The following is a 12807-nucleotide window of genomic DNA, read 5'->3' as shown; positions in this document are numbered from 1 at the left end:
AGAGTATCACAATCCAATTTTCTTTAACTCAAACTTCAGACTTTACTTATAAATCCCTTTGAATTGTCTAAAATTCACTGTCTAAAATTAAATGAAGGATCCCTGCTTAAAACAACCATCCCCCTACCAAGGGAAAAAAATGTGGAATAGAATAAAAAGGGATTATTAGTAACACTTACTGAAAGCCTACATGGAACTGTGGAATGCCTTCTGTACATGCCTCACAATAATCCTGAATTAGGTGTTACTATGCTTGTTTTTCAGATGAGAAAACCAAGTCTTAGAGAAGTGAAATAATTTGTCCAGAACCACATATAGTTAGTTAAGTAGCAGATCCAGGACCTGAACGTGGTTCTGATGGCCTTTTAAGTCAAGATCTGTGCCTAATACCAAGCTTCTTTAATTGGAATCTTTCAAATTAGTGTCCTGAGATCTTAATTAACAAAGGAGGAGAGAAAGATAAGCTTGCCAGATGGAGGATTGTCAAAGGTAAAATTTGAGTCCTAAATACAGTCTCCACACAGACATATAAATTGAAATGTAGTATATTAAACAGCAAGACCTTTGGAAAGTTAAGACATTTTAACATAGTCATAATAGAAATCAAAGTTTTTATCATTAATAGGCATCAGTTCTATCAAATAATTTCACAGACATTACAATAGACTTCAACTAATTATCCTTTATGAAATGCAAAATAAAATTATATTCTTCCTTGCCAGCTTTTTGAATTATGTCCTTTAACTGTAGTACAGGGACAGGACTTTTTAACAGAAATCTCCTTAAAGTAATTACTACTTCTGCTTTTCAAAGTAGGAAACAAGATATAAGTGATATTTGCAGTGATCATAGTGATTTAGTAACAAGTAGGAATGTAACCATAATAAAATGTTTCAAATACTACACAGCACTGTGTATTTTTGCTTTTCCAATAGTTGTATTTATATTTTAGCTAGATAAATTAATGATCCTAATTAGAAGCTTTTTTTGTTGTTTTTCTTTTTTTGCGGTACGCGGGCCTCTCACTGTTGTGGCCTCTCCCATTGCGGAGCACAGGCTCCGGACGCACAGGCTCAGTGGCCATGGCTCACGGGCCCAGCTGCTCCGCACCACGTGGGATCTTCCCAGACCGGGGCACGAACCCGTGTCGCCTGCATCAGCAGGCGGACTCTCAACCACTGCGCCACCAGGGAAGCCCAAGAAGCTTTAATTGTAAATACTTTTAATGGATTTCTAAAGCTGTGTATTTATGTGTGATTTTAATTTCTAATTAAAGGAGAAAACTCTAGAGCAATCTCTAAGATATTTTCAAGTAAAAAAGTCAGTTACAATTTGATCCACATTCAGCAGACACATTCTAAAAGAAAAACCTTGCAATTATGATTGTCAAATCACAACTGACACGCATAAGTGGTCACTGACGTGCCAGGTAAGCGACGTTTGGGTCCAGGATGCAGCCTTCATGAAATAAAGCAGAAGAAGAGAGGATGAGAAGAAAGAGAAGACAGGATGTAGCTTCAACAAATTTCTCAAGTATGACATAAAAAGAAAATGGGTAAGCTAAGCTATACTACTTCCTTCCTCAGACTCAATTAATAGACTTAGTTTGAATTTAATATAAGTGTTAAACTGTTAACACTTCTACATTATTTTTGAGTGATTATGAACTTGGTTGGTCTGTGATTTTAGCTTAAGCATACCAAAAAAAAGTACCAAAAGAATGCTATTTCATGAAATATAAGTCAGTAAAGCTTACACTCTTCCACACTTAGGAGCCAATATACTCCTGTATAAGAGAACACAGGAGGAAGGAGGAGCTTCAAGATGGCAGAAGAGTAAGACGTGGAGATCACCTTCCTCCCCATAAATACATCAGAAATACATCTACATGTGGAACAACTCCTACAGAACACCTACTGAATGCTGGCAGAAGACCTCAGACCTCGAAAAGGCAAGAAACTCCCCATGTACCTGGGTAGGGCAAAAGAAAAACGGAAAAACAGACCCAAAAGAATAGGGACGGGACCTGCACCAGTGGGAGGGAGCTGTGAAGGAGGAAAGGTTTCCACACACTAGAAGCCCCTTTGCGGTCGGAGACTGCGGTGGCGGAGTGGGGGAGCTTCAGAGCCACAGAGGAGAGCGCAGCCACAGGGGTGTGGAGGGCAAAGCGGAGAGATTCCCTCACAGAGGATCGGTGCCAACCGGCACTCACCAGCTGGAGAGGCTTGTCTGCTCACCCGCCGGGGCGGGCGCGGCTGCGAGCTGAGGCTTGGGCTTCGGTCGGATGCAGGGAGAGGACTGGGGTTGGCGGCGTGATCACAGCCTGAAGGGGGCTAATGCACCACGGCTAGCTGGGGGGGAGTCTGGGGAAAAGTCTGGACCTGCCGAAAAGGCAAGAGACTTTTTCTTGCCTCTTTGTTTCCTGGTGCGCGAGGTGAGGGAATTAACAGCACAGCTGAACGGAGCTCCAGAGGTGGGCGCGCAAGCCGCGGCTAACAGCGTGGACCCCAGAGATGGGCATGAGACGCTAAGGCTGCTGCTGCTGCCACCAAGACGCCTGTGTGTGAGCACAGGTCACTATCCACACCCCCCTTCCGGGAGCCTGTGCAGCCCGCCACTGCCAGGGGTCCCGTGATCCAGGGACAACTTCCCTGGGAGAACACATGGCGAACCTAAGGCTGATGCAACACACTGGCCTCTGCCGCCGCAGGCTCACCCCGAACTCCGTACCCCTCCTTCCTCCCAGCCCAAGTGAGCCCGAGCCCCCGAATCAGCTGCTCCTTTAACCCCATCCTGTCTGGGCGGGAACAGACGCCCTCAGGTGACCTACAAGCAGAGGCAGGGGCAAATTCAAAGCTGAACCCCAGGAACTGTGAAAACAAAGAGAAAGAGAAATGTCTCCCAGCAGCCTCAGGAGCAGCGGATTAAATTTCCACAGTCAACTTGATGTACCCTGCATCTGTGGAATACCTGAATAGACAACGAATCATCCCAAATTGAGGAAGTGGACTTTGGGAGCAACAATATATATATTTTTTTCCCTTTTTCTTTTTTTGTGACTGTGTATGTGTATGCTTCTGTGTGTGATTTTGTCTGTATAGCTTTGCTTTTACCATTTATCCTAGGGTTCTGTCTGTCCATTTTTTGTGCTTTTTTTTAGTATACTTTTTAGTGCTTATCATTGCTGAATTTGTTTTTTGGCTTGGCTGCTCTCTTCTTTCTTTCTTTTTTTTTTAATTACTTAAAAAATCTTTTTTAATAATTATTTTATATTTTAATAACTTTATTTTATTTTATCTTCTTCTTTCTTTTTTCTCCCTTTTATTCTGAGCCGTGTGGATGACAGGCTCTTGGTGCTCCAGCCAGGCGTTAGGGCTGTGCCTCTGAGGTGGGACAGCCAAGTTTAGGACATTGGTCCACAAGAGACCTCCCAGCTCCACGTAATATCAAATGGCGAAAATCTCCCAGAGATTGCCATCTCAATGCCAAGACCCAGCTCCACTCAACGACCAGCAAGCTCCAGTGCTGGACATGCTATGCCAAACAACTAGCAAGACAGGAACACAGCCCCACCCATTAGCAGAGAGGCTGCCTAAAATAATAAGGCCACAGACAACCCAAAACACACACCAGACGTGGACCTGCCCACCAGAAAGACAAGATCCAGCCTCATGCACCAGAACACAGGCACGAATCCCCTCCACCAGAAAGCACACACAACCCACTGAACCAACCTTAGCCACTGGGAGCAGACACCAAAAACAACGGGAACTATGAACCTGCAGTCTGTGCAAAGGAGACCCCCAAACACAGAAAGTTAAGCAAAATGAGAAGAGAGAGAAACACACAGCAGATGAAGGAGCAAGGAAAAAACCCACCAGAACAAACAAATGAAGAGGAAATAGTATGCCTGAAAAAGGATTCAGAATAATGATAGTAAAGATGATCCAAAATCTTGGAAATAGAATGGGGAAAATACAAGAAATGTTTAACAGGGAACTAGAAGAACTAAAGAGCAAACAGTGATGAACAACACAATAAATGAAATTAAAAATGCTCTAGAAGGGATCAATAGCAGAATAACTGAGGCAGAAGAACGGATAAGTGACCTGGAAGATAAAATAGTGGAAATAACTACTGCAGAGCAGAATAAAGAAAAAAAAAAATGAAAAGAATTGAGGACAGTCTCAGAGAACTCTGGGAGAACATTAAACGCACCAACATTCGAATTATAGGGGTCCCAGAAGAAGAAAAGATGAGCAAAGAAACTGAGAAAATATTTGAAGAGATTATAGTTGAAAACTTCCCTAATATAGGAAAGGAAATAGTTAAGCAGTCCAGGAAGCACAGGAAGCACAGAAAGTCCCATACAGGATAAATCCAAGGAGAAGTCCAGGAAGCACAGAAAGTCCCATACAGGATAAATCCAAGGAGAAACACGCCAAGACACATACTAATCAAACTATCAAAAATTAAATACAAAGAAAAAATATTAAAAGCAGCAAGGGAAAAACAACAAATAACATACAAGGGAACCCCATAAGGTTAACAGCTGATCTTTCAGCATAAACTCTCCAAGCCAGAAGGAAGTGGCAGGACATATTTAAAGTGATGAAGGGGAAAAACCTACAACCAAGATTACTCTACCCAGCAAGGATCTCATTCAGATTTGACGGAGAAATTAAAACTTCTACAGACAACCAAAAGCTAAGAGAATTCAGCACCACCAAACCAGCTCTACAACAAATGCTTAAGGAATTTCTCTAGGCAAGAAACACAAGAGAAGGAAAAGACTTACAATAACAAACCCAAAACAATTAAGAATATGGTAATAGGAACATACATATTGATAATTACCTTAAATGTAAATGGATTAAACGCTCCAACCAAAAGATACAGACTGCCTGAATGGATACAAAAACAAGACCTGTCTATATGCTGTCTACAAGAGACCCACTTCAGACCTAGGGACACATACAGACTGAAAGTGAGGGGATGGAAAAAGATATTCCATGCAAATGGAAATCAAAAGAAAGCTGGAGTAGCAATTCTCATATCAGACAAAAAAGACTTTAAAACAAAGACTATTACAAGAGACAAAGAAGGAGACTATATAATGATCAAAAGGATCAATCCAAGAAGAAGATATAACAGTTGTAAATATTTATGCACCCAACACAGGAGCATCTCAATACATAAGGCAAATACTAACAGCCATAAAAGGGGAAATCGACAGTAACACAACAATAGTAGGGGACTTTTACACCCCACTTTCAACAATAGACAGACCCAAAATGAAAATAAATAAGGAAACACAAGCTTCAAATGATGCATTAAACAAGATGGACTTAATTGATATTTATAGGACATTCTATCCAAAAGGAACAGAATACACTTTCTTCTCAAGTGCTCATGGAACATTCTCCAGGATAGATCATATCTTGGGTCACAAATCAAGCCTTGGTAAATTTAAGAAAATTGAAATCGTATCAAGTATCTTTTCCGACCACAACGCTATGAGACTAGATACAAATTACAGGAAAAAATCTGTAAAAAAATACAAACACATGGAGGCTAAACAATACACTAGTTAATAACCAAGAGACCACTGAAGAAATCAAAGAGGAAATAAAAAATACCTAGAAACAAATGACAATGAAAACACAACGATCCAAAACCCATGGGATGCAGCAAAAGCAGTTCTAGAAGGGAAGTTTAGAGCAATACAATCCTACCTCAAGAAACAACAAACATCTCAAATAAACAACTTAACCTTACACCTAAAGCAAGTAAAGAAAGAACAAAAAAGCCCCAAAGTTACCAAAAGAAAAGAAATCATAAAGATCAGATCAGAAATAAATGAAAAAGAAATGAAGGAAATGATAGCAAACATCAATAAAACTAAAAGCTGGTTCTTTGAGAAGATAAACAAAATTGATAAACCGTTAGCCAGACTCATCAAGAAAAAAAGGGAGAAGACTCAAATCAACAGAATTAGAAATGAAAAAGGAGAAGTAACAACTGACACTGCAGAAATACAAAGGATCATGAGAGATTAATACAAGCAACTATATGCCAACAAAATGGACAACCTGGATGAAATGGACAAATTCTTAGAAATGCACAACCTTCCGAGACTGAACCAGGAAGAAATAGAAAATATGAACAGACCAATCACAAGCACTAAAATTGAAACTGTGATTAAAAATCTTCCAACAAACAAAAGCCCAGGACCAGATGGCTTCACAGGTGAATTCTATCAAACATTTAGAGAAGAGCGAACACCTATCCTTCTCAAACACTTCCAAAATATAGCAGAGGGAGGAACACTCCCAAACTCACTCTACGAGGCCACTGTCACCCTGATACCAAAACCAGACAAAGGTGACATGAAGAAAGCAAACTACAGACCAATATCACTGATGAACATAGATGCAAAAATCATCAACAAAATACTGGCAAACAGAATCCAACAGCACATTAAAAGGTTCATACACCATGATCAAGTGGGGTTTATCCCAGGAATGCAAGGATTCTTCAATATATGCAAATCAATCAATGTGATACAGCATATTAAAAAATTCAAGGAGAAAAATCATATGATCAACTAAATAGAGAAAGCTTTCAACAAAATTCAACACCCATTTATGATAAAAACCCTCAAGAAAGTAGGCATAGAGGGAACTTACCTCAACAGAATAAGGCCATATATGACAAACCCACAGCCAACATCGTCCTCAATGGTGAAAAACTGAAACCATCTCCACTAAGATCAGGAACAAGACAAGGTTGCCCACTCTCACCACAATTATTTAACATAGTTTTGGAAGTTTTAGCCACAGAAGTCAGAGAAGAAAAAGAAATAAAAAGAATCCAAATCGGAAAAGAAGTAGTAAAGCTGTCACTGTTTGCAGATGACATGATACTATACATTAGAGAATCCTAAAGATGCTACCAGAAAACTACTAGATCTAATCAATGAATTTGGTAAAGTTGCAGAATACAAAATTAATGCACAGAAATCTCTTGCATTCCTATACACTAATGATGAAAAAATCTGAAAGTGAAATTAAGAAAACACTCCCATTTACCACTGCAACAAAAAGAATAAAATATCTAGAATAAACCTACTTAAGGAGACAAAAGACCTGTATGCAAAAAGAAAAAAATTATAAGACACTGATGAAAGAAATTAAAGATGATACAAATAGATGGAGAGATATACCATGTTCTTGGATTGGAAGAATCAACATTGTGAAAATGACTCTACTACCCAAAGCAATCTACAGATTCAATGCAATCCGTATCAAACTACCACTGGCATTTTTCACAGAACTAGAACAAAAAATCTCAGAATTTGTATGGAAACACAAAGACCCCAAATAGCCAAATCAATCTTGAGAAAGAAAAACGGAGCTGGAGGAATCAGGCTCCCTGACTTCAGACAATACTACAAAGCTACAGTAATCAAGACAGTATGGTACTGGCACAAAAACAGAAATACAGATCAACGGAACAGGATAGAAAGCACAGAGATAAACCCACGCACATATGCTCGCCTTATCTTTGATAAAGGAGGCAAGAATATCCAGTGGAGAAAAGACAGCCTTTTCAATAAGTGGTGCTGGGAAAACTGGACAGCTACGTGTAAAAATATGAAATTAGAACACTTCCTAACACCATACTCAAAAATAAACTCAAAATGGATTAAATACCTAAATGTAACGCCAGACACTATCAAACTCTTAGAGGAGGGCTTCCCTGGTGGCGCAGTGGTTGAGAATCTGTCTGCCAATGCAGATGACACGGGTTTGAGCCCTGGTCTGGGAAGATCCCACATGCCGCGGAGCAACTAGCCCCGTGAGCCACAATTACTGAGCCTGCGCGTCTGGAGCCTGTGCTCCGCAACAAGAGAGGCCGCGATAGTGAGAGGCCTGCGCACCGCGATGAAGAGTGCCCCCCACTTGCCGCAGCTAGAGAAAGCCCTCACACAGAAACGAAGAGCCAACACAGCCATAAATAAATAAATAAAAATTAAAAAAACTCTTAGAGGAAAACATACGCAGAACACTCTATGACATAAATCGCAGCAAGATCTTCTTTGACCAACCTCCTAGAGAAATGGAAATAAAAACAAAAATAAACAAATGGGACCTAATGAAACTTAAAAGCTTTTGCACAGCAAAGGAAAACACAAACAAGATGAAAAGACAACCCTCAGAATGGGAGAAAATATTTGCAAATGAAGCAACTGACAAAGGATTAATCTCCAAAATTTACAAGCAGCTCATGCAGCTCAACATCAAAAAAACAAACAACCCAATCCAAAAATGGGCAGAAGACCTAAATAGACATTTCTCCAAAGAAGATATACAGAGTGTCAACGAACACATGAAAGAATGCTCAACATCATTAATCATTAGAGAAATGCAAATCAAAACTACAAAGAGATATCATGTCACACCAGTCAGAATGGCCATCATCAAAAAATCTACGAACAATAAATTCTGGAGAGGGTGTGGAGAAAAGGGAACACTCTTGCACTGTTGGTGGGAATGTAAATTGATACAGCCACTATGGAGAATAGTATGGAGGTTCCTTAAAAAACTACAAATAGAACTACCATATGACCCAGCAATCCCAGTACTGGGCATATACCCTGAGAAAACCATAATTCAAAAAGAGTCATGTACCAAAATGTTCATTGCAGCTCTATTTACAATAGCCAGCACATGGAAACAACCTAAGTGTCCATCATCGGATGAATGGATGAAGAAGATGTAGCACATATATACAATGGAATATTACTCAGCCATAAAAAGAAATGAAATTGAGTTATCTGTAGTGAGGATGATGGACCTAGAGTCTGTCATACAGAGTGAAGTAAGTCAGAAAGAGAAAAACAAATACCGTATGCTAACACATATATATGGGATCTAAAAAAAAAGAAAAAGGTCATGAAGAACTTAGGGGCAAGACGTGAATAAAGACACAGACGTAGTAGAGAATGGACTTGAGGACACAGGGAGGGGGAAGGGTAAGCTGGGTCAAAGTGAGAGAGTGGTAGTGTATATATGGACATATATACATTACCAAACGTAAAATAGAGAGCTAGTGGGAAGCAGTCGCATAGCACAGGGAGATCAGCTCGGTGCTTTGTAACTGCCTGGAGGGGTGGGATAGGGAGGGTGGGACGGAGGGAGACGCAAGAGGAAAGAGATATGGGAACATATGTATATGTATAACTGATTCACTCTGTTATAAAGCAGAAACTAACACACCATTTTAAAGCAATTATACTCCAATAAAAATGTAAAAAAAAATGTTCTTCAATAGGCTATATAAAAAAGCAAGCAGATATTCCTAATTAAAAAAATAAAATAAAATAAAATAAAAGGGGTACTGACAGTAGCAGAGAGGGCACTCCCTTCAGTGGTGGCTCTGTGAGCAGCATCTGCGGTACTCATCTCTTTTAAAAAGGGCGAAAATCAAAATAAAGTTAGAAGTAAGTTCTAGACTAAGAAACTCAAATATGGTTTCAGAAGTGTCCAGATAGGTACCGGCCAGGAAATGTAAAGTCTTGACTGTAAATCTTAACAAGGTGACATGAAAATCTGGCTGTGCTACACTATGAATGTAAATATTTTTTTCTCTCCTTAAAAAAACGTGAATGGTGTCCCTTCCGTTAAGTTGGCTCTTGCTTTTGTTAATTAAATTCACATGCAGTATCTTGAAGCTCAATACACCTTTTTGGGTGAGCGGTTTTAGGAATTTTCTCTAAAAGGAAAGAAGTATTACACAATAGAGCAGAATTAGTTGGCATTACGGTTTAGTCTAGCTTCAGTTCTCCCAGAATTCACTGTTTGAGGCTGAGCAAATCACAACCTTTCATCACCCAAAGATTTTTTTTCCTTATTTAGTTGCTTGACAATTGTCATTACAGTGTCATGAAGGTACTGATCTCCCATCACCTAAGGGAACCGTGCTAAAATTTTACTGCCCAGCACAGTCTGGTACATGGTAGGCACTCAAGAAAACATACTGAATAAATGAAATTGTGGGTCCTCATGAAAGTCTGCATAAAAGGGTCCCTCCTGTTTTTCACAAAATTCTGTCTCCTAAGCACTCTTCCTAAATTAAAAGCAGATTTTTGCCTTGAGAAACACTACTGACCTCTTGAGAGAGAACTCTGAATCTAAACTGGTATTTATAATTAAAGACAATATAAGAGGGAAATGAGAGCAACTCTCCATTATTCATAGAATATAAAAATCCCATTTGGCTTCTATTTGCTCTAACATACTGTAAGTAGGTGGCTGTCAACCTTTATCCTACTTCAGCAAAAAATGAGGGTGGGGTTATGGGACAGCACTCTGCATACAGTTTCAAAGTTTCCCTAGAAGATTCCTGAATCACCTCTTTGGGAGAGCACCATATACAAATTGACTTGAGAATCACTGTTGTACCTTTTATTCCATCCCCTCTGCTGATGCGCAACAAAGTCAATTTCAGGGAGAACAATTAGCTACAATCTCCCCCAACTCAGTCATAATGAATGAAACTATCTTCACTACTAGTTCTCTATAGGAACAAGGACAACAAACTCAAACTGAGTGACCGTAAGTTTTTCCCACCTTGCCTTAATCGGCAGAAAATGTCTCCTTCCCAGCCAACTTAACACACACACCCTACATACATCTACAACAGACTGACTGTCAGTATATATTTCTCATTGATGATGTCAAAATTTCCTACTGAAATGAAAACGTGCAGGGAAGGAAAACCAACTGATATCTGAAAATGGTATATTCGCAATTCTAGATTAAGCTAAAATAAGGTCCCAACATCAAAATTTTTTTTTGTTCGGCTAAGAAAGGTTCTACCTGAATGTCTGGAAAAGGGGATGGGAGAGGTAAAGCCCAGTTTTGCTCATGTTATCAGACTCTGGGATCTGCCACTCACTACTCCAAGAGATGGGTAAGCAGAAGAATCACATGACGTTCTAGGCACTGAAAAGATACAGCATGGGATTTCCAACAACAATGGTCAAGATTACCGCGGGGAGAGCCTGGTTCTTTTCCCAAGAAAACACACAACCACTTGTCAATTCCTCAACTTCAAAGGACTCCAGTACTTGAAAATTCACAAAGAAGCAATGGCTCGTACAGCCAATTCAACACTTGCCAGACAACTCTATTTAAAACTGCACTCTCCCCCAACCCCCTCTACGGCCCTGTTATATTTTCTTCACGACACTCCATTGGGGGAAAGGGGGGAAGCATCTCTCTTTCTTATTTATCACTAGTCTCCCTCACTAAAGGTGCTTTCTGGGAGCGCATGTGTTTTTCTGTCTCGTACCTCCAGCGCCCGGCGCAGAGCCTGGTCCATGACAGGCGCTCAAAAAATGTACTGAATAATGAAATCATAAGCCCTCGTTAAGTCTGGACGAAAGGGCCTTTCTGTATTTCACAAACTTCTGTCTCCCAAATTCTCTTCGTAAATTAATTGCAGATTTTTGCCTCGAGAAAGACATTTTTGACCTCTCGAGGACTCTCAATCTAATCTTCCAAGGGACTGAGCGCCACCGAAAAGGAGAAAAACTTCAGTGGAATCTGGAGGACAAGGCTTGGAAAGAGACTGAACGGGGCGGGGACGGGGGGGCTGAAGAGGCTGAGTTGGGAAACGCCACGGTGAGAAAAGGCTAATCAAGGGAGGCAGAGGAGCCTGGAACCCGGGGACCGCGCTCTCCCTGGTGAAGCCCGAGTCTGCACTCCCGGCGAGGGGCCCACCCCGACGATACAGCCGGGGCGGCTGGGAGCCCGCGGGAGGGCGAAGCAGTAGCCCCCGCCGGCCCGGGGAGCGCTTTCGAAAGGCCGCAGAGCGCCGGGCCCCGCAGGCCGCTAGGGAACTCACTTGGCCCACTTGCTCCGTGGCATCGGCTAAGATGCCATAGTTGCGGTAAAGCTCCTCTACGGTCGGCATGGTGAACGACAAGCCCAGGGCCTGTTACTGCTGTCTTCGTCGTCGCTAGTGCCACCGCCGCCTCTGAAGTTCTCCTAGCCTGCGACCCGCACTATTACGGCTCCAGCTGCCGCCAGTGCCGCCGCCAGTCACCGCGCACGGGACAGCTCCTCCCCCAACGTCCACGTAAAGACGGGCGCGTCGGGAGCGGCCTTCTTTGACTGCCAATGCGCCACCTGCTGTTTTATTGCCCTCTAGCGGTGGGAGGTGCAAAAAGCGGCAAGGACGATTGAACTAGTTCGTGCCTTTTTTTTTTTTGGAAGGACTGTGCCTGGCTAGGAGATCTTGGTGCGGGTTGGAGGAAAATACAAAGCTAATTGCGTTTCTGCCCTTAAAAGACCTCACGTTGGCCAGAAAAGTGATTTTACGGGGAGAAAAACAGAATGAAGAGTGAGAGTGCAAGCTGTATGGGAAGTCATAAACTCTATTTACAACTGACTCAAGGAAGGTAACACAAATCTGTGGCAATTGGTTCAGTGTTGCTTTTATTATTTTTTATTTTGGGTTTTGTGGTTTTTTTGAGCAAAAATCACTCAGTTGTCATTAAACAAACAAACAAACAAAACTCAACGTCCAAACAAAACAGAAAAACCCAAAAAACAAAAAAAAACTTCTGTCCACCAGGCTAAACAGGTCTAGGAGTGAAATTTGCCCTACTGGAAAAGTTTATCTTTGCTTGCTGCCAGAGTAGAGTTTGGGCTACCTGATTGTGTCTAATAACCAAGAAGGTAATAAATAACTGAAACCATATATACTTACTGATAAGAGTCTGCAAGATACAAGTTT

General features: G+C 41.1%; 1 protein-coding gene across 2 annotated transcripts in view; it reads right to left on the bottom strand.

The window, feature by feature from the left end:
• Nucleotides 1-12109, bottom strand: part of API5 (apoptosis inhibitor 5) — a 36958-nt gene extending 24849 nt beyond the window's left edge. For both annotated transcript variants that reach the window (XM_082660259.1, XM_082660260.1), the window contains exon 1: nt 11914-12109. In XM_082660259.1, coding sequence (XP_082516385.1) covers nt 11914-11982 — 69 coding nt within the window. In that variant the 5' untranslated portion in view covers nt 11983-12109. The remainder of the gene's footprint in view (nt 1-11913) is intronic.
• Between the last annotated feature and the right edge of the window lie 698 nt (nt 12110-12807).

Source organism: Grampus griseus (genome assembly GCF_964374135.1).
Source record: "Grampus griseus genome assembly, chromosome: 8".
Lineage (NCBI taxonomy): Eukaryota > Metazoa > Chordata > Mammalia > Artiodactyla > Delphinidae > Grampus > Grampus griseus.
This window is presented reverse-complemented; position numbering and strand designations above follow the sequence as displayed.